Raw genomic sequence first — 17,573 nt, 5'->3', positions numbered from 1 at the left:
AGATGTGGCTGCCAATGCACAAGCAAGAACCTTAAAATTTGAAAGCCCTTGGGCCTGGTTCAGAAGCTCCAGCTGGTGCAGAATGTGGCAGCTAGAGAAACGGGGGCACCTGGCCACTGTGGCGCCACTGTTAAAACATTTGCACTGATTGCTCATCTGCTACAAAGCCGGGTTCAAGGTCCTTCTATTAATTTTCAAAGTTCTTAGGTCAAACACCTTAGGTTCAGTGAACCCCAGGGACTGTCTGCTCAACCACTCAGATCATCTGCAGGAGCATTGTAGGCCCTTTCATGGGTTGGCAAGGCTCATTTGGCAAGAAGAAGAAACTGAGCTTTCAGTATCATCAGTTCTGCCTGTGGAGTACTCTTGCTAATACAGATTCAGCAGTCACTTTCTGTTTTGACTTTTAAACACATACTGAAAACTTTTCTATTCTGTCAAGCTTATGCAAGCAATTAAGAATATAACTCTCCATAATGTTGCTGTTGTTAAGTCATTTAGTCGTGTCCAACTCTTCATGACCACATGGACCAGAGCACACCAGGCTCTCCTGTCTTCCACTGCTCCCGCAGATTGGTCAAACTCATGTTCGCAACTTTGAGAACACTATCCAGCCATCTCATCCTCTGTCGTCCCCTTCTCCTTGTGCCCTCCATCTTTCCCAACATCAGGGTCTTTTCCAGGGAGTCTTCTCTTCTCATGAGGTGGCCAAAGTATTGAAGCCTCAGCTTCACGATCTGTCCTTCCAGTGAGCACTCAGGGCTGATTTCCTTCAGAATGGATAGGTTTGATCTTCTTGCAGTCCATGGGACTCTCAATAGTCTTCTCCAGCAGTATAATAGTTAGTTGAACTTTCCGAATTTGGATTGGGTGTGCGATAGAATTTTTGTACATATTTTTTATTTAACCTATGTCTACTGTGGACGGATCTGTAGTATGTGCCAAGGCTGTGCATTCAGCTCACATGAGGTCTTCACCATACCATGAAAAAAATGCTGCACCCTAGATCACACCCAACACTTCCCTCTATGGCTGCCCATTGCAGGGAATTTTGTGGGGTGTAAGTTGACCTTCAGGGGGGAAAAAAGTTTGCCGTGACTGACCTTCCCATCAGAGAGCTTTGAGGAACTCTGAATGGTCCCCAGAACACTTTTCAAAACCACCAGCCATAAACAAACCCTCGGTATCAAAATCAGTGGGTGAAAATTGTTATCAAGAACCTTGAGCATTTGTTTCCTAGTGAGCTTCAGTAGGTATTTTTTTAATAAACACAAATGCACGTTTCTGGGGCCCAGATCATCTTTTTGTTGCTGTTTTTAAAGTAAGATATTTTTGTTTATTGTGTAGAGAGATGGTCTGTGGGAGCTGCAAGGGATGACAGATAATCCATAACTTCCCCTTCTCTCCATCACCTCACACACCCTTCATTTGAACTGGGGCATTTTTGTTATCCTACCATCTCCCTTGGAATGCATGTCTCATTCCTCTGTTGCCTCTTTTGTAAATGCTTCAGATCTACACCTACAGCTCTGGACGTTTAGAAAGTTTGAAGGTTGACTTTCCTTTTGGAGATGGTGTTTAAAATACCCTGACTTTTTTTAAAAAAGAGTTGCTACTCATTGCCCTTGTTAATGATTTTATTTAATACTATTAAAGCATAGTTGCAATTCAGGTTTGTTTGTTTTTAAATTAAAAAATAAAATAAAATCAATGAGATATATCTGTACAGTAGGGTTGGCAAACCTCAAGCCCAGGACTGAAACACATCCCTTTGGGATTCTCAGTTGGCTTATCAGACTTATCCCAGGCCACAATCTTCACCAGGCCCTGCTTGCACCTTCCCCAGGTAATTTTGCCTAGCTGAAATATGTCCTTGAGCTGTCATAATGCCCTTTGCTAGCAGAGACAGATTTAGGGCAGTGTGATGGGTTCTGCCACACTGGGTGCCGAGTCTAGGGGGCGCTGTAGGGCATTACAACTATGACATACTGAATAGAGCAAAATGGAAGGCGAGAGGTAGCAGGCACCAAATTTTGGCCTTGCACAGGGTACCGCTGAAATTTGAAAGACCAAAGCCTGCTCCTGTTGCTAGGCTAGCAGTTCAAAAAGCACGTCAAAGTGCAAGTAGATAAATAGGTACCGCTCCGGTGGGAAGGTAAAACGTGTTTCCGTACGCTGCACTGGTTTCACCAGAAGCAGCTTAGTCATGCTGGCCACATGACCCAGAAAAACTGTCTGTGGACAAATGGCGGTTCCCTCAGCTGTAAAGAGTCATTCGCGACTGGACTTAACTGTCAGGGGTCCTTTACCTTTTTTAATGTAGCGTCCTGTAGAGAGGTAAGTCATCTGTGCTGCAGCACCCACTGTTGCCTTTGACTCTACTCAGCAATGATATGCAGGTCTTTGGAAGGTTGCCAGTGAGGCAATGTGGTGCAGGTGCTGAAAAATGGTTACAAGGCCCTTTGATAGATGTGGCAGTGGATGTGCCTCTGTAACAGACTTGCTGTGAGCCAATAAATGCAAGCTTAGTCCAGACAAGATTGAGTCACTGATATTGGGTGGTTCCCTAGATCAGATGAATGGAATGTGACCTCTTCTGAATTGGGTTAGATTCCCTCTGATAGAGCAGCTTGGGTGCACTTCTAGAATGACCCATTGTTGTTGGTTGAGGCTCAAGCAGTCTTGGTGGCATAGTTTCGTCTATCAGCTACAGCTGGTGCACCATCTGGACAGGGATAGCCTAACTTCTGTTGTCTGCACTCAGGTGACCTACATGGGGCTGCCTTCGAAGATTTTTTGGAAATTGCAGCAGGTGCTGGATTTAGTGGCCAGATTGTTCACTAGGCAGAATGGTCTGACCATATAGCATCAGTTCTGACAGTATTGCTCTGGCTACCAATGTTTCTGGGCTCAATTCCAAGTGCCGATTTTGACCTATAAAGACTTGTACAGCTCAGGACACCATATCGCATGAACTGACCTTGGTCCCCTGATTGTCATTTGAGGCCCTTCTCTCTCCTTGGAGAGACACGATAATGGGTCTTTTCAGTGGTGGCTCCCTGCTTCTGGAATGTTCTCCCCAGGAAGATTTGCCTGGTACCATCTTTATCTACATTTAGGCACCAGGCAGAAGCTTCCCTTGTTACCTGGGCTTGTGGCTCTTACATTGAAGGGTTTCAAAAAATTGTGGTCGCTTTTAATGGGGTGGGATTTGTAATAACTGTATTTTATGTGTCTGGACGTGCTTCTTAGATATTTATTGGTTTTGTTTGTTATCACTGATGTGACTCTAACATTAGCATCACTAACACTAACATCAGTATAGTATATTTTTCGGAAGTCACACTGGGTCACTTTTGTGAGGAAAGCAACTTATAAATATGATAAATACTAATAGTTATATAATTGATAGTACTGATGTGTTTACAGGGGGCCATGTCCAAAGTGAGTTTGAAGGGCTTAAAATAATTGTTTTGTTTTGTTTGAAACATTTCTACTGTGCCTTACAATATTTAAAACGTCTAAGTTATCTTACGAATGGAACCTAAAGCAACTATAGCTTTGTAGAAGACATGAGCCAAAGATTTCAGATCCAGTCACAGCTCCTCAGTCTAAAAGGATCAGGTTAGAGGTTTGTCTTATGCAAGCCTATGCATATCTAGTCAGCAGCGGTCGCCGGAGCCCATTGGGGCTGGTGGGGCAGAAGTCAGGGAGACCAACCAGTAGGTGGAGACAAAGCCCATGACAGGTAGAGCCAATTCATTCTAGGCTAGCCCTAAGCCTCCCCATTGTTGGGCTTCTTTTCCCCCTTTCTTATCCTGCTCTTCCTCTCAAAGGAGCCCAGGGAAGTAAACAGCAAGTGACAAAACAATAAAAGCATATTTAAATAATAATAATAAAAACAGTTTAAATGCAGACTGAAAAAAGATTTCAACTTAAAAGGCTTGTTGTTGCTGGGTTCTACAAGGAGGTACACTGAGATTGAAGAGGGAGGGAGATGTCAGGCTGTGCCACACTCCCTGAACTGGTTGGGAACTGAAGGATTTTACAGGAGAGGAACCCAAACTGAAATCAATGGAAAACATAGGGAACCAAGTTCTGGATTGGTTGCAGTATTATTAGTTATATGACATTTTTAAATTAGATAGAAAGAATGGATTTCTGGACCAAAGCAGAAAGAAATTTCTGGACCAAAGTTCACAATTTGAAAAAGAGCTCTTACAAAATAAGGATAAACTTTTGTCTAAAATGTATAATTTTTTATTAGAATGGGAAACAATAGATGAGCTAGTTAGTTTCAGTGACACGGGCTATAGTTGTGTGTGAAGACCCCCCAAACCACCCCCAAATGAAGACACAATAGACACAGATTTTAGTTTAAGGTTTTTGGCATTAAATTTTGGCCACAACTTTATTGATTACAGCATGTGAGTGGTTGCTTAGGCATTGGTTCCAGACTACCTGAACCTGCACGGTGGCAGGAACAGGACTGACACTTATGTCAGTAAAGGAAAGCATCTTGGGGGAGCAAGAACTCCTGCAATCTCACAGCTCACCCCAGATGCTCCCAGGGGCTCTGGTGTGGTCCTAGCCCCTTGACAGGGTTTGGACAAAAGCAAGGCAAGCCCCTGGATTCCTTTAACGGAATTCCCTAGCAGCAGCAATGGAGGGGCAGGCACAGCCAACCACGCCCCCTCCCCAAAACATTGAACCAAATGCCTAACCACCAACCTTACAAAGTTGTAATGATTTGCTACACGGTAGGCAAAAACCAAGTGGCACCAGCCAATCAGCCAAATGGCAAAATTCCTACTGGGCCCCTGCTCCAAAACAGACAACCCCTAGACAGGCATAGTAAGGCCATAAGAACAACCCTAAATATAGGGAGAGGAGGGTGGGTGATCAGCTGCATGTCACAAGAAAGTGAAACTCTCCAGCGACGTGCAGCAGCTTAAGTAGCCCCTCAGCAGCCAATAGTCAACCTAACTGACCAAATTTCTGCCCCAGCAACAGAGGGGCAACCAATGGGGTGTTGCGGCCATCCAAACGGTCCCGCCCCCACAACAGGGAGGCAGTTTCTGGTGATCGCACTGCAACACGTGCCCTTCATGATGGAGGACCCGACATATAGGACACAATATAGATCTTAACCTCTGGGTTAGACAGCATCTTAAAAAGTAGAGACATCACCTTGCCAACAAAGGTCCGTATAGTAAAAGCTATGGTTTTCCCAGTAGTGATGTATGGAAGTGAGAGCTGGACCATAAAGAAGGTTGATCGCCGAAGAATTGATGCTTTTGAATTATGGTGCTGGAGGAGACTCCTGAGAGTCCCATGGACTGCAAGAAGATCAAACCTATCCATTCTGAAGGAAATCAGCCCTGAGTGATCACTGGAAGGACAGATCGTGAAGCTGAGGCTCCAATACTTTGGCCACCTCATGAGAAGAGAAGACTCCCTGGAAAAGACCCTGATGTTGGGAAAGATGGAGGGCACAAGGAGAAGGGGACGACAGAGGATGAGATGGTTGGACAGTGTTCTTGAAGCTACCAGCATGAGTTTGATCAAACTGCGGGAGGCAGTGGAAGACAGGAGTGCCTGGCGTGCTCTGGTCCATGGGGTCACGAAGAGTCGGACACGACTAAACGACTAAACAACAAAAACCTCTGGGAGAAACTTTGGAAAAGTGACCTTAAATCCACTGCATGTTATTCAGTGAAAATTTGAAAATTATTCATAGATGGTACCTAACTCCAAGTAGGTTGGTTAAACAGAATAAGATATGTGTTTGAAGTGTAAAGAAGCTGAGGGAATTGTTTTTCACATGTGGGTGGACATGTAAAAAGACAAAAGTATATTGGGAAATGATATATAATGAATTGGGGGGGGGAGTTTAAAACTACTTCCCCCCCAAAAAAAACACAGAGTTCTTTTTGTTAGACAGAAATTCCTAGGTGTCAGAAGAAGGTTATGTATGCAACAACTGCAGCCTGTGTTTTGTTAGCCCCAAAATGGAAAGTGGGAAAGGTCCAAACTAAAGAGGATTGGCAACTTAATTTGACAGAATATGCAGAACTTGCAGATTTAACACATAAAATAAGAGAGCAAAAAGAACATATGTTTAAAGAAGATTGGAAAACATTTATTGAATATATTGAAAATAACTGAACACAGCTGAAAATGTTGGCAGCACTAAGATAAATGCAACAGGGTAAATAATTTTTGACAGGTGAAAAAGTGAAAAAATGATTTGAATGGTTATAGTAAAATATGCAGGAATGTATGATATGTAAAATAAACCATGGAAGGAGAAGGGAAGTCACTGTATATCTTAAAGTTCGTAAAATGTTTATTTTGAAATGTAAAAATGAAAACTTAACAGAAATTATTATTTTAAAAAATAGTTCTTATCACTGGATACACCAGAATCTGTTTTTGTCTCTGAATTACATTTGCCATGTGATCATCATGGGAAAAGGTACCATATTGATTATACTTCTAAAGCTAATGATGATCAGCAAGGTAGGTAATTGCAATAGTTTTGTGTGTTCAGTGCTAATCTTTATAAAATGTCAAGGAAGACATTCTGCGCTGCAAACTGGTTGGCTGGCTAGCTAGCTAGCTAAGGAGAGGAGGAGAGTGTTGAATAATAAGAAAATACTATTCCAAAGGTTCTATGAAGCAACATTTAATAAAATTCAATTGGTCTGGGAGCCCAAACGGTTTTGGCTAAAACTTTGTGAAACCAGCCTATAATAGAAGTCAACTGAAAGCAGAGAACAGTGAGTTCTCTGGAACAGCAGGAAGTTGATCTGAGAAAGATCAATGCTTAGTTGAATCTTTATATACTTGGAGCAAGATGCCTTTCAAATCCCAACTATGCAAATGCGAAAGCAAGCTATTAAATTGAGGGTGAAGAGCCTCAGGGTGGGGATGAATTATACACTGTCTTTGTTCAGTTTCCTCAGTAAAGTGACACTAGACTTTCTTTTTTCCTCTGGACTTTGTTTGTATTACAGGCAACTCCCAATTTGTGCAGGGGTTGCTTTCCTAGCTACCACATGCATTGACAGAGCCATGTTCTCCCCCCCCCCATTCTTCCCTATTCCGGGTGCAAACTACCCATGCATTAATTGTCACAAACCAATTGAAGATGTGCAAAATGGTCACTGCCTGACTTTAAGTGACTTTGCTAACATAGCTATCAGAAACGTGATGACTGGGAATCAATCATTTATTGTACAGTCACAGACTCATTAAAACAGAGCATACACAGATAATAAAAACATAAGCATTGAAACATACACTTCTTTAAAATACAATGCAATACTAAGGATAAAACACTCACAAATTCACAATACAAAAGCTGAAACATGAAATACAGGTTGCTAAATACATTCTCATTCTAATTGCAATTTGAATCATCTTACGAGACCTTTGAGCAAAGAAGAGAAACTTGGCCACTAACTCTGTTGCTACTTTGTTTTTTTGTCAGCCAATAAATATTCCAGGTGCCATTCCGCTGTCCTAGCAGGGTCTTTCTTCATAAGGGATGTTGGGCAAGAAGCAAAGTAATCTATGAGCTTCCTCTGCAGGAATATTACTTACAAATAAGACACGACTCAAACTTTTGACTACTTCTCCTCCCACAGGGACATAAAACAATCATCATATGGGATACTTTGATAACCCCCTTGCGGAAGGTAGACAGTTAAATCTGGCCCTAGAAAAGGCATGGTGATTTTTGAGGATAGTAAAATTATACAGATATGTAGCATATCCAGTAAATTTTAAAATTAAACCAGTATATGTTTGCAAGCATGTTCTGTGGGCATTGGATATAAAATATTGGCAATCAATATCTTTGATTCGTTGTTCCAGAATAGATTTTACAGTGGCTGGGACTGGAGTTCTGAAGTCTGGATCTTGGTGGTTATGATATCAGTAGGCATGTTAGATCTACTGCCTCTCACCTTTTTGTCTCCCCCTTCACTTTTCAGCTCCATGAGCTCCCACTCTGGATTAATCAGGACCCAGATTTCTCTCCTAAATTTCATTCTGCCACCATGGCTTTCTTTTGGCCTGTCTGCTCATCTTTCTCATATTGTTTACAGGCAACATGTCAATAATCCTTGCAAATTTCAGTCTTTGAAGACCTACTATTTTAACGTTTCTCCCCCCTACTCTTAATTCCTTGTAGCTTTCAAGACAGCAGATGAGTTGTGAAAGAGGTCAACTAAGGGTAAGTGTAACAATATGCAAATCCTTTTGGGCAATTGGTGAATTGTTCCTTGTTATTGGAAAGGACCTCTGTTGAAGAAATGGTTCTGTATTGTGTGTGTATGTGTTTTTAACTCAAGGGTGTATTTAATACATGCAAGGTCCCATGCTTGGCACTGGTCAGAGGTAATCAAGTACGGTATTATAAAGCATAGACTTTGTTTTCAGTTTATGATTAAGAGGGAGTATACTATTTTGAGGGGGGGTATTGTGATAGACAGATTTTGTAATGCAACTTTAGAAAGGAGAACAAGAACTGATTTCTCATGTTGTGAGAAGGGTGAGCTTTGTACAGAATTGAAAATCTTCTAGTGAGAGTCAGGTTGTACTTCTGTTTGGATGACAGCAAGGTCACAAAAGTCTTATTTTATCATCTGCTAAAGCAAACATAAACTCTTCCCAATGTTTTTTTTGCAAAGGAACCCACTGAGTATCCACTTTACCACTAAATTATAGTTTCTCATCATCTCCTCTGCTGAGGGAGGTCTTGTTGATATCCATTTATTATTTATACATGCCGCAGTGAATATCCGGAATTTGGTTAATGTGACTTCCAGCCTTTACCTGGGGAGACAGGAGACAAGAAAATATTTATTTATTTATCCATTCATTCATTCTGTTATTTACTTGTCACACACATTTACCACCAGGCTTTTAACTTTTAATTATCTGTGGCCTTCTTCAGCGTTTGGAATAATTTATTCCTACCTTTTAAACATGATAATTTTAGATTTGTTTCCTGATTTGTTCTATGCTGGTTTTAATCCATGTGTTGTTTATTTATTGTTATAAATTACTTTGAATTATTTTGTAATAATAATAAAAAGTGACTAATAACAGTATAATAATACGGGCTGCTCTCATGGGGAAGGAAGAGCCCTCCTGAACCAGAAGCTGTTTCCCCCAACTCCTCTCCTGTTTCTGAACTTCTCTTAATGTATGCTGTTATTTTTCTTACTTGCTCTCATAGAAATATATTTTGCTTCTTCTTTGCCCCCCCCATGTTTTTCTGGTGTTGTCACTGGTTGTACTGTGTGTGTGTGTGTGTGTGTGTGTGTCTGTCTGTGTTGGTGTCATCTTACAATTGACTCTACCTCCTTGGTCAGCATCATTCTCCCATTCCAAGAGCAAGGCATATAAATGCAATGGCTCTATCCAATGCTAGCTGTACTCAGACCCATGAAAATTACTAGATATGCCTAACATAGGTCCATAAATTCCAGAGGTCTATTCTGAGTATAACTTGGTTGTATACATCCCTGTGCTTTGAACAGGGAGGCAGGCAATCTCCCCCACTTGCTATTTCACTCATGTTTGCTAGCAAAAATTCTTGGTGAAGGCTTCCTTTCGCAAATGTAATTCCACCTGTATTGTGCTCTGCCAGGCTGGACCCGCGAGTCAGGTAATAAAAGGCAAAGATTTTCAGATGAAGACCAGCTAAAAAAGAGCCTTGTTGAGATTCCTCCTTTGAATAAGCCCTTCCCTTTCATCTATACCCTGAGCTCCCTTCTTCCTATTATACTCACCCCTGCTGCAAGTGATGTTATTCCAAATCTCCCTCTCCCCACTTCCATTTTATATCTTCTGCATCTAGTCCCAAGATGTGCTTTAAAAAAACATTTCTCGCTGGCATGTTTTATTTTCCCCCATCATCTGAATCTCATCTTGCTTCCTTGGTTTATGGAGGGGTCTTGTGGCACTGAATTCAATGCCCTATGCTGCAGCACCTCGAAAATGCTGGAGGAAACACACAACGTGTGTGTGTGTGTGTGTGTGTGTGTGTGTGTGTGTGGTGGCAGTGGTTGTTGTGTGTGTTCTTCCTATTTCATTTCACATTGTGGCTGAGGATTGGGGGGGGGGAGCCCAGACTTTGAAACATGAATCATACCCGCTTATTTAAGGCTGTGAAGCAGCTTAGGATCACAGCCTTAGGTAGAAATAAGCTGTAATTCATAAAGCTATAAAAAGCACAATGACAGCCCCAGAAGCCTGTCTTCAGCTTGTGTTTCGACTCCCTGAAAGGCTGAGACTTTTTAACCAAAAGCCTTGGCTTTGTCACAGCTGTAATGTTCTTGTTTAAACTGATGAAATAACTTCACTTGGGTCTATGGATTTGGATTGTTGGTCTATCTAGACAAGTTCCATCTGCCTCAACTTGCACCAGCTCCCAAGATTTCAGGCTGAGGTATGGCCTCAGCCCTATGTACTCATGAGATCCTGTAACTGTGATGTGGAGGGGAAGTGAATTCAGCCTGAGGGCACCATTTCCTTTTGGGCAACCTTCTGAGGCCTGTATGCTGGAGGGTGTGGTGGCAGAAGCAAAAGAGGGCAGAGCAAAAACTGTAACGTTGACTTTGGGGCAGGAAAAATAATTCCTACATATATTTACATACCCTTCTATATTCTGCACAAGAATGCTCTCTCGCCCTGTGATATCCAGCAAGTGGTATTCATAAGCCTTGCCTGCAGTCGTGGATGTTAAGTTGTGGGTGAACATATCAGACAACACAGCGATTCTTCATACAGCTCTTGTTTATTCACAGGCCAGGACAGAACTGAACTGAAGGGTTCAGTCAGCCTGCTTATAAAGAGCTCCAGTACAACGTAACTGTAACAACTTTCTAAAACTACCCAATCACTGAACGTCACTTTTGATCCCTTATTTGCATAACTATCTACAGTATCCCCCTGCTGGCCCAGGGTGAGAACTTCAGTACATAACAGTGGAGGCAGAGCTTTGGCCATCATGGCTTGTAGCCATCGATGGACTTCTCCATAAATTTGACTAATCCTTTTTAAAAACCATCCAAGTTGGCGGCCATCACTGCCCCTTGTGGGAGTGAGTTCCATAGATAAACTATGTGCTGCATAAATAAGTACTTTCTTTTGTGTGTCTTCCAACATGGTTTGATCCAGCGGGGTTCTTAGGAGAGCTAAGATTAGCTGAGGCATTCTGTGGGGTGTGCAGTCACTCACTGCCCTTGTGAGTTGGAAGTGAGTGAAACCATCCCTATCTGCACTCCACACCTTTAGGTGTACATGTTTAACTGTAATGTGTGATGGCCTCCCAGAATTCCCATTCTTGAATATTTTCATTTGTTCCAGGATTCCCGTCCCCCCCCCACAAAAAAAAATAAAAAATTAATCATCTCATCCCAGTAATTTCTTAATTGGCTGGTGTTAGGGTCAGTTTATCATTTGTTTTCATCTATGGATGCTAAGCATTCATCAAACTACCACAGAGGATTTTTTGTTCAAAACAAAAAATCCATCTTTGTTAGGCGACCACAGTTGATAAAAATCCTCTTCTTCCTCAGCATCTGTTTATGACTTTCCTTTCTTTTTATAGAAATAGTAATAGCAATGGTAATAATAACAATAGTCATAGTAGTAACAACAACAACATATCCATATGGCTTTCCCTACTTTTGCAGCAGTAGTAGGAAGCAGTAATGATAATAATAAATTGCACATTTCAATAAGTCTTTCTCTTTTTTGTAGTAGTAGCACTACGAATGATAATACTCATTAATAATAGTAAACATGTGGCTTTTGTGGTAGTAAGATTTAATAAATACTACCACTGATGATGATGATGATGTATCTATATGAGTCCCCACCCCCTATTTGTTGCTTTATCTCCCTCCTTTCCAAGTATCTGCTGGCATAGCAATTACATCTGCAGAACCCCAAGAAACACTGGAGGTTTCCCACAGCTCTTATTTTTCTACATCCTCAAGTTTCCATCACTGGCTCCTTCCAGTAAATAATGAATGGCACATTACCAGCACAGGGTACTGTGATCAAAACTGGGCCATCAGAGTTAATGTAAAGTGCAGATCACGGTGTTCATATTTCTGTGCTTGGATATTGTAAGGGCACATACAAAACACTGCACAACATGAAGAGGAACGGAGGAAAATCTTGATATCTCCAGATAAGTATTCATCAGCTGCTCTCCAGCTGCAGACCAAAAGCTGTAAGATTATCACAAATGTAAGATTAAGATGTGGCAAAACAGGGGTGCAAAATTAGTTACATTCTCTGTACCCCACCCAAATGGCAGGCTTTTTCCAGTTCCACTTTTGGAAAAGAGAAGGAACATTGATGTCCCAGAGATGGATGACAGAAATAATAATAGGTGATATAATAATACAGTGATACCTCTGTTTAAGTACTTAATTCGTTCCGGAGGTCCGTTCTTAACCTGAAACTGTTCTTAACCTGAAGCACCACTTTAGTTAATGTGGCCTCCCACTGCCACCGCACCACCAAAGCACGATTTCTGTTCTCATCGTGAAGCAAAGTTCTTAACCCGAGGTAATATTTCTGGGTTAGCGGAGTCTGTAACCTGAAGCATCTGTAACCTGAAGTATATGTAACCTGAGGTATAATAATAATAATAATAATAATAATAATAATAATAATAATAATTATAGGTGCTCTGGGGAGACATCTGTGTCTGTTTACATCTTGGCAGAATGTCCTAAACCCTGTATTAAAGGCAGGAGTCAAAGTACATTTAGGGAACTGCAGAGAACTATGATGGAAGTGCAGCCATGTTCCCTGGCTTAAAACTGCACGATTAGCACATTCTCATCGGCTCTCTGAAACAGATGATTAAAGCACATAGATCTCAGTCTCTCGACCCTCTCTCTACGTCAAGATAGGTTTGCAGCTATATTTAAAGCAGGGAAGCTTTACTCAGCAGTATCTTGACTCTGTTATGCTAATTCTATCTCCCCCCACTCCCTCACCCCACATAAAATAACTGTTTCTAAAATAATCTTTTAAAAAGTGTTTTGCTTGCCAATCCATCCTCTTAACTGCATCAGTGAATAAATGGCAGCGGAATTGGCAATGTGAGCATTAGCATAGCAAACAAAGCCAAGGATTAATTTTTTTATTTATTTTTTAATGCTGGAAAGTAAGAGCAGCTGTATTAAGTCTGATCACATTTGGGTTCATTTGTTAGCTCCAGAAGCTAGTTCTGGAGGAAACATTCCTGAGCCCCTGGAGCTCCTGAGGTCCATGACTTGAGCTGAAAGCTGGAGCACTAATCAGAAAGGCTCCCAGTGCTTACACCAGGCCTTGCCAACTCTGAAGCTTCATACTGCAAGACACTCTCAAGGGCTGATGTTACACTTCCTTTCTCTGCCTGAAGAAGGTGCCATAGCACGAACAGTAATTCCACAATAGCCCATTAGGTCCCTGCCACAGCTGGGGGGGGGCAGCGGCACAGAGATCCTTGAGTAGTTTTTTTATAGAAAATGCATTTTGAGTGTGTGTTGGTGGCATAAAAGAACCACCTAGTTGAGAGCCATGTGTGTTTCAACATAGAACACTCTCAGTGATGTAGAAAAAAAGGTGCTCAGTTTTAACTATAAATTGATAATTATGGGTTGCATCTAATTTTCATCTTATACAGAGTAGACCTGTTGGAATCAATGGACATGGCTAACTTTGATATACTCATTTCAATGGATCTACATCGAGTAAAATGTTAGCTAGATGCACTGCAATAAAAAAGTCAATTTATTGGCCAATTGCCACATAAAGTATATCCAAGTGATATGCAAACTTTTAGGAACAATAAGCATAACTGAAAAACAGAAAAGGAACCATATGCTAGAATAATAATAAAAAAGAAAAATGAACAGTACATAAGGATAAAAACCATGCAGGAAAAACAAACCAAATAAAACAGCAGGGGAAAAATATACAGTATTGTCAACCAACAACACAATGGCTGGGGAAAGTCTTTACTTGGAGCCAGAAAGGTGCCACTGATGGTGCCTGGTGTACCTCTCTGGAAAGAGCATCATATGTGTGGGGAGCCACTGCTGAAAAGGGCCTGTCCTTTATCATTGTCCTCTGAACCTCGCTCAGGGAGGGCACCGGGAGAAAGACCTCAGGAGAAGATGGAAGGGGCCAGAGTCTGAGCAGGTAAACACTGAAGTGGTGCTCCTAAAGGTGCAAATGGGTGAAGGGAGCAAGATACTCCCCGCAGACTCCCACTTTCCTCCTTGCAGCCTTTTCCCCAGAGTGCTTATCTCTCAGCTTGCTTCCGGTGCTGGAGCTTGCTTTACTGAGAAGAAAAGTATACAGGGAGGAAATCTATAAGTGTGTGTGTGAGAGAGGAGGATGAGTGGAAGGGATAGATGTCTCTGTCAATTCTGGTGACTCTGTGTTTCTCATTTTAAGTTCAGTTTGCCCTAGTTCTGCGTATCTTTGTCTTTAGAAATAAAAACAGGTCTACATAAAAATTCAAACACATTTAGATGCACATTTTTCTTAGTATATTTTGTATGTAATTTTGCCTAATATATGCATTTTTTTGCAAACGATTTTCAGGTAATAGAATGCATTTTTTATCTCTCTCTCTCTCTCTCTCTCTCTCTCTCTCTCTCTCACACACACACACACACACACACACACACTCTTTTCACTAATATATACATTCTTATACACATTACTCAGTTGGAGAACTGTATTGTAAAACATGGAGAAGTGCAGATTTAGAAGGGAAGTTATGTTTAGGTTTGTGAATTGATTTGAGAAGTGCAAATTTTGTAAATATGCCTTAAAATGCAAACAAGGAAAATTTATCTCCCTTTGGGGTAGTTGTGCACACCTACTTCCTGTGTGTGTGGTTTTTTTATTTTTAATAAAAAATATTATAATTATTTCATTACATTTATATCCCACCCCTTTCTCCAAGGAACTCAAGGTCATGTACCTGGATCACCCTCTTCACATTTTATCATCAAAACAACCCTGTGAGGTAAGTTAGGCTGAGAAGTAGTGTGAGGCACACCAGTGGGTTCAGGGCCAGATTTAGGTTTGATGAGGCCCTAAGCTACTGGAGATAATGGGGCCCTTTATATGTCCAGCTGTCCTTTGTCAATAACAAACTGTCGCTGGTTTTTGTGTGTTGAATATACGCTATATGGTAATTTATGGACCATACTATTTTAGGGAACAGGCAGGGCCCATTACTTACATCATAGGAGCCCACACAACACAAAACACTGTTGTTGTATGTAGGTTTTATTTTATTTGTTTTTTTTATCTTATATTTTGGAAATGTACATCCAGGTTTTTTTTTCTTTAATTCCCCCCCCCCAAGAGAGTGGGGCCCTAAGCTATAGCTTGTTTAGCTTATACGTAAATCTGGCACTGAGTGGGTTTCATAAATGAGTGGGAAGAAATGAATTTTTTTGAAAGAGCTGGAAGAAAATATTTTGAATTCTTGGATACAGAAAGAAAATATTTTGAATTATTGGATACAGAAAGTTTTTCTTTGTAAAAAGCATTTTTTTTTGGTAGTTTTAACTCTGTTGCTCTGTTGCCATAACAGTGGTGGTGATCAGTGGCCAGCGGGTTGCCAATTCGAAACACACACCCTGCCCCTATAAAAATACCATGATGTAGTGTCATTTTTCTTTCAGTGGCACTGCTGGAACATGAATGACAAATTTCAGCAAACCAATTATGAGGGAGAGTTATCTTTTGCACAATGGTGCGTTTTTGCAAGATACAGTGCGGGAAATGCTCCATGCCCACCAGAATATGGGGTGTGAAATGGATCTTCAAAAGAGAGGAGAGGTCCCCAGCAGGCTTTTGCCACTTGGCATGCCTTCCTTTGTTTGCTGCTATGTCAAGATGGAAGGAAAAGAAGTTTCCTGCATCAAGTTAACTTTGCGGATACATCTTCAGCCAGGCACATGACAACAACTGGTTCACTAAGTGTGGGCTGGAGGGAGGCGAGCCCATTAAAAGCGAAATAACAGCCTAAAGGAGTTGGCAATGAAACCTCCCCAAATCCCTGTGCATCGCCCTTAACATCTTCACTCTCATTCACTGGACTAGGAGGGCTCCCCTGGCATGTGATTGAAAGACAGCTCATGCTTGGAAACTCGCCTTTCTCAGAGGGAAATGGTGGATGAAAACAAAATACTTGTTAGGTCAAGGAAACAAGAGGAACTGGAGAGCAGCCCTGTCTTTCAGTGGAGACACTAATGATGTCCCACTGTAGAATGTCTACAGAATGCTCTTTGTGAAGACATGATGGAATGCATGGGCATTCCACGCATGCCGTGCTTGGCTTGGACCTCAAGACAAATCTCTTTGAAAATGTGTTGTGCTTTTCGTATTTTAAAAAGTTAGCATTTCTACCAAGATATAAAAAGCCAGCATATACTGCTTGAACAATAAGAAAGCTGCTGGTTTTAGACAACTCAAAGGACGCACTTCTTCACTTCACAGTATATGTAACCCACCTATGGATTTAATTGCCCCTGAGAGATGCAATCTTGTCACGTATACCCAAAGTAGGACCTGCAGCAGAAAGTTGAATCATGTGCTGGTTTTATAGGAGGGACGGGCCTGTTCAGGTTTCTGCTGACCAGCCACACCCTCTCCCATATTGTTCCTATATCTATGTTTATTATATTCATTAGGGGGAAAAGGAAATATACAGATATCAGTAAATGTGAGAAAGATACTATTGTCCAGAGTAGAAAGCAAAATCATACATAAAAAAGACGCAAACATCTATCAAAGAATAAAAGTATAATTTAAATTTAAATCATGTGATATTTTATCATGATCTATCTGGTAAGTATATCTGCAGGTGTTCTGACATTGAATCCAAAATATTAACAAGACCTTCATTTAACAGCAGTTTTGTTTATTTACAGAAGAGGAAAAATGTTCAGATCAACCAAACCCATTTATATGGTGGCAGTGGAGTAACCTCCCTATGGAGGAACCTCCATGTTCCTCCATATTTCTGTATGTTATGAAGTCATACCACACGGAAATACATTTATCAGTCTTATTTTGGTGCCTCAAAACTCCAACTTTACAGGTCAGTTTTCCCATATTGGGCCATATTCCAAGCCAAATTGTACACCAGGACACTACAGAGGCACCAGTTACATCTCTTCCATGTCAAGTGATGCTACTGTTTTTGGCTTCCAATAATTGACTAATAAGATCTTCACTATTCCCTCCTTCACATGAAGCTTAAGCATAAGAGTAGGAAAAAAGGCCTGCTAGATCAGGCCAGTGGACCATCATAGCTCAGCATCCTCTTCTGCCAGCTGCCAACCGGATGCCTCTACAAGTAGGACCTGAGCACACAGCAGCTTTTCCCACTTACACTTCTCCGCAACTGGTACCCAAGAGCTTTAAAGAAGCAACTCAGGCTGAAAATGGTTCTCCATCTCTACTTCAGAACTTGGTCAGAACTCTTTTCTAAGCATTCCTTCCCATCTCTCCAAGTTGAA

At 41.3% G+C, this 17,573-nt stretch overlaps 1 protein-coding gene across 29 annotated transcripts in view; it reads left to right on the top strand.

Moving 5' to 3' along the window:
• The window catches only part of RBFOX1 (RNA binding fox-1 homolog 1), a 1,477,709-nt gene that overhangs the window by 978,406 nt on the left and 481,730 nt on the right, over window positions 1-17,573 (top strand). For 25 of the 29 annotated variants that reach the window (XM_082199142.1, XM_082199117.1, XM_082199122.1 and 22 more), the window contains one exon: window positions 8,201-8,242. The exons of the other annotated variants lie outside the window; for them this stretch is intronic. In XM_082199142.1, the coding sequence (XP_082055268.1) occupies window positions 8,201-8,242 (42 nt within the window). The remainder of the gene's footprint in view (window positions 1-8,200; window positions 8,243-17,573) is intronic. 29 annotated transcript variants of the gene reach the window in all.

This window comes from Podarcis vaucheri, assembly GCF_965113315.1.
Source record: "Podarcis vaucheri genome assembly, chromosome: 14".
NCBI lineage: Eukaryota > Metazoa > Chordata > Lepidosauria > Squamata > Lacertidae > Podarcis > Podarcis vaucheri.
The sequence above is the reverse complement of the archived record's forward strand: the minus strand, read 5'-3'. Positions and strand labels throughout refer to the sequence as shown.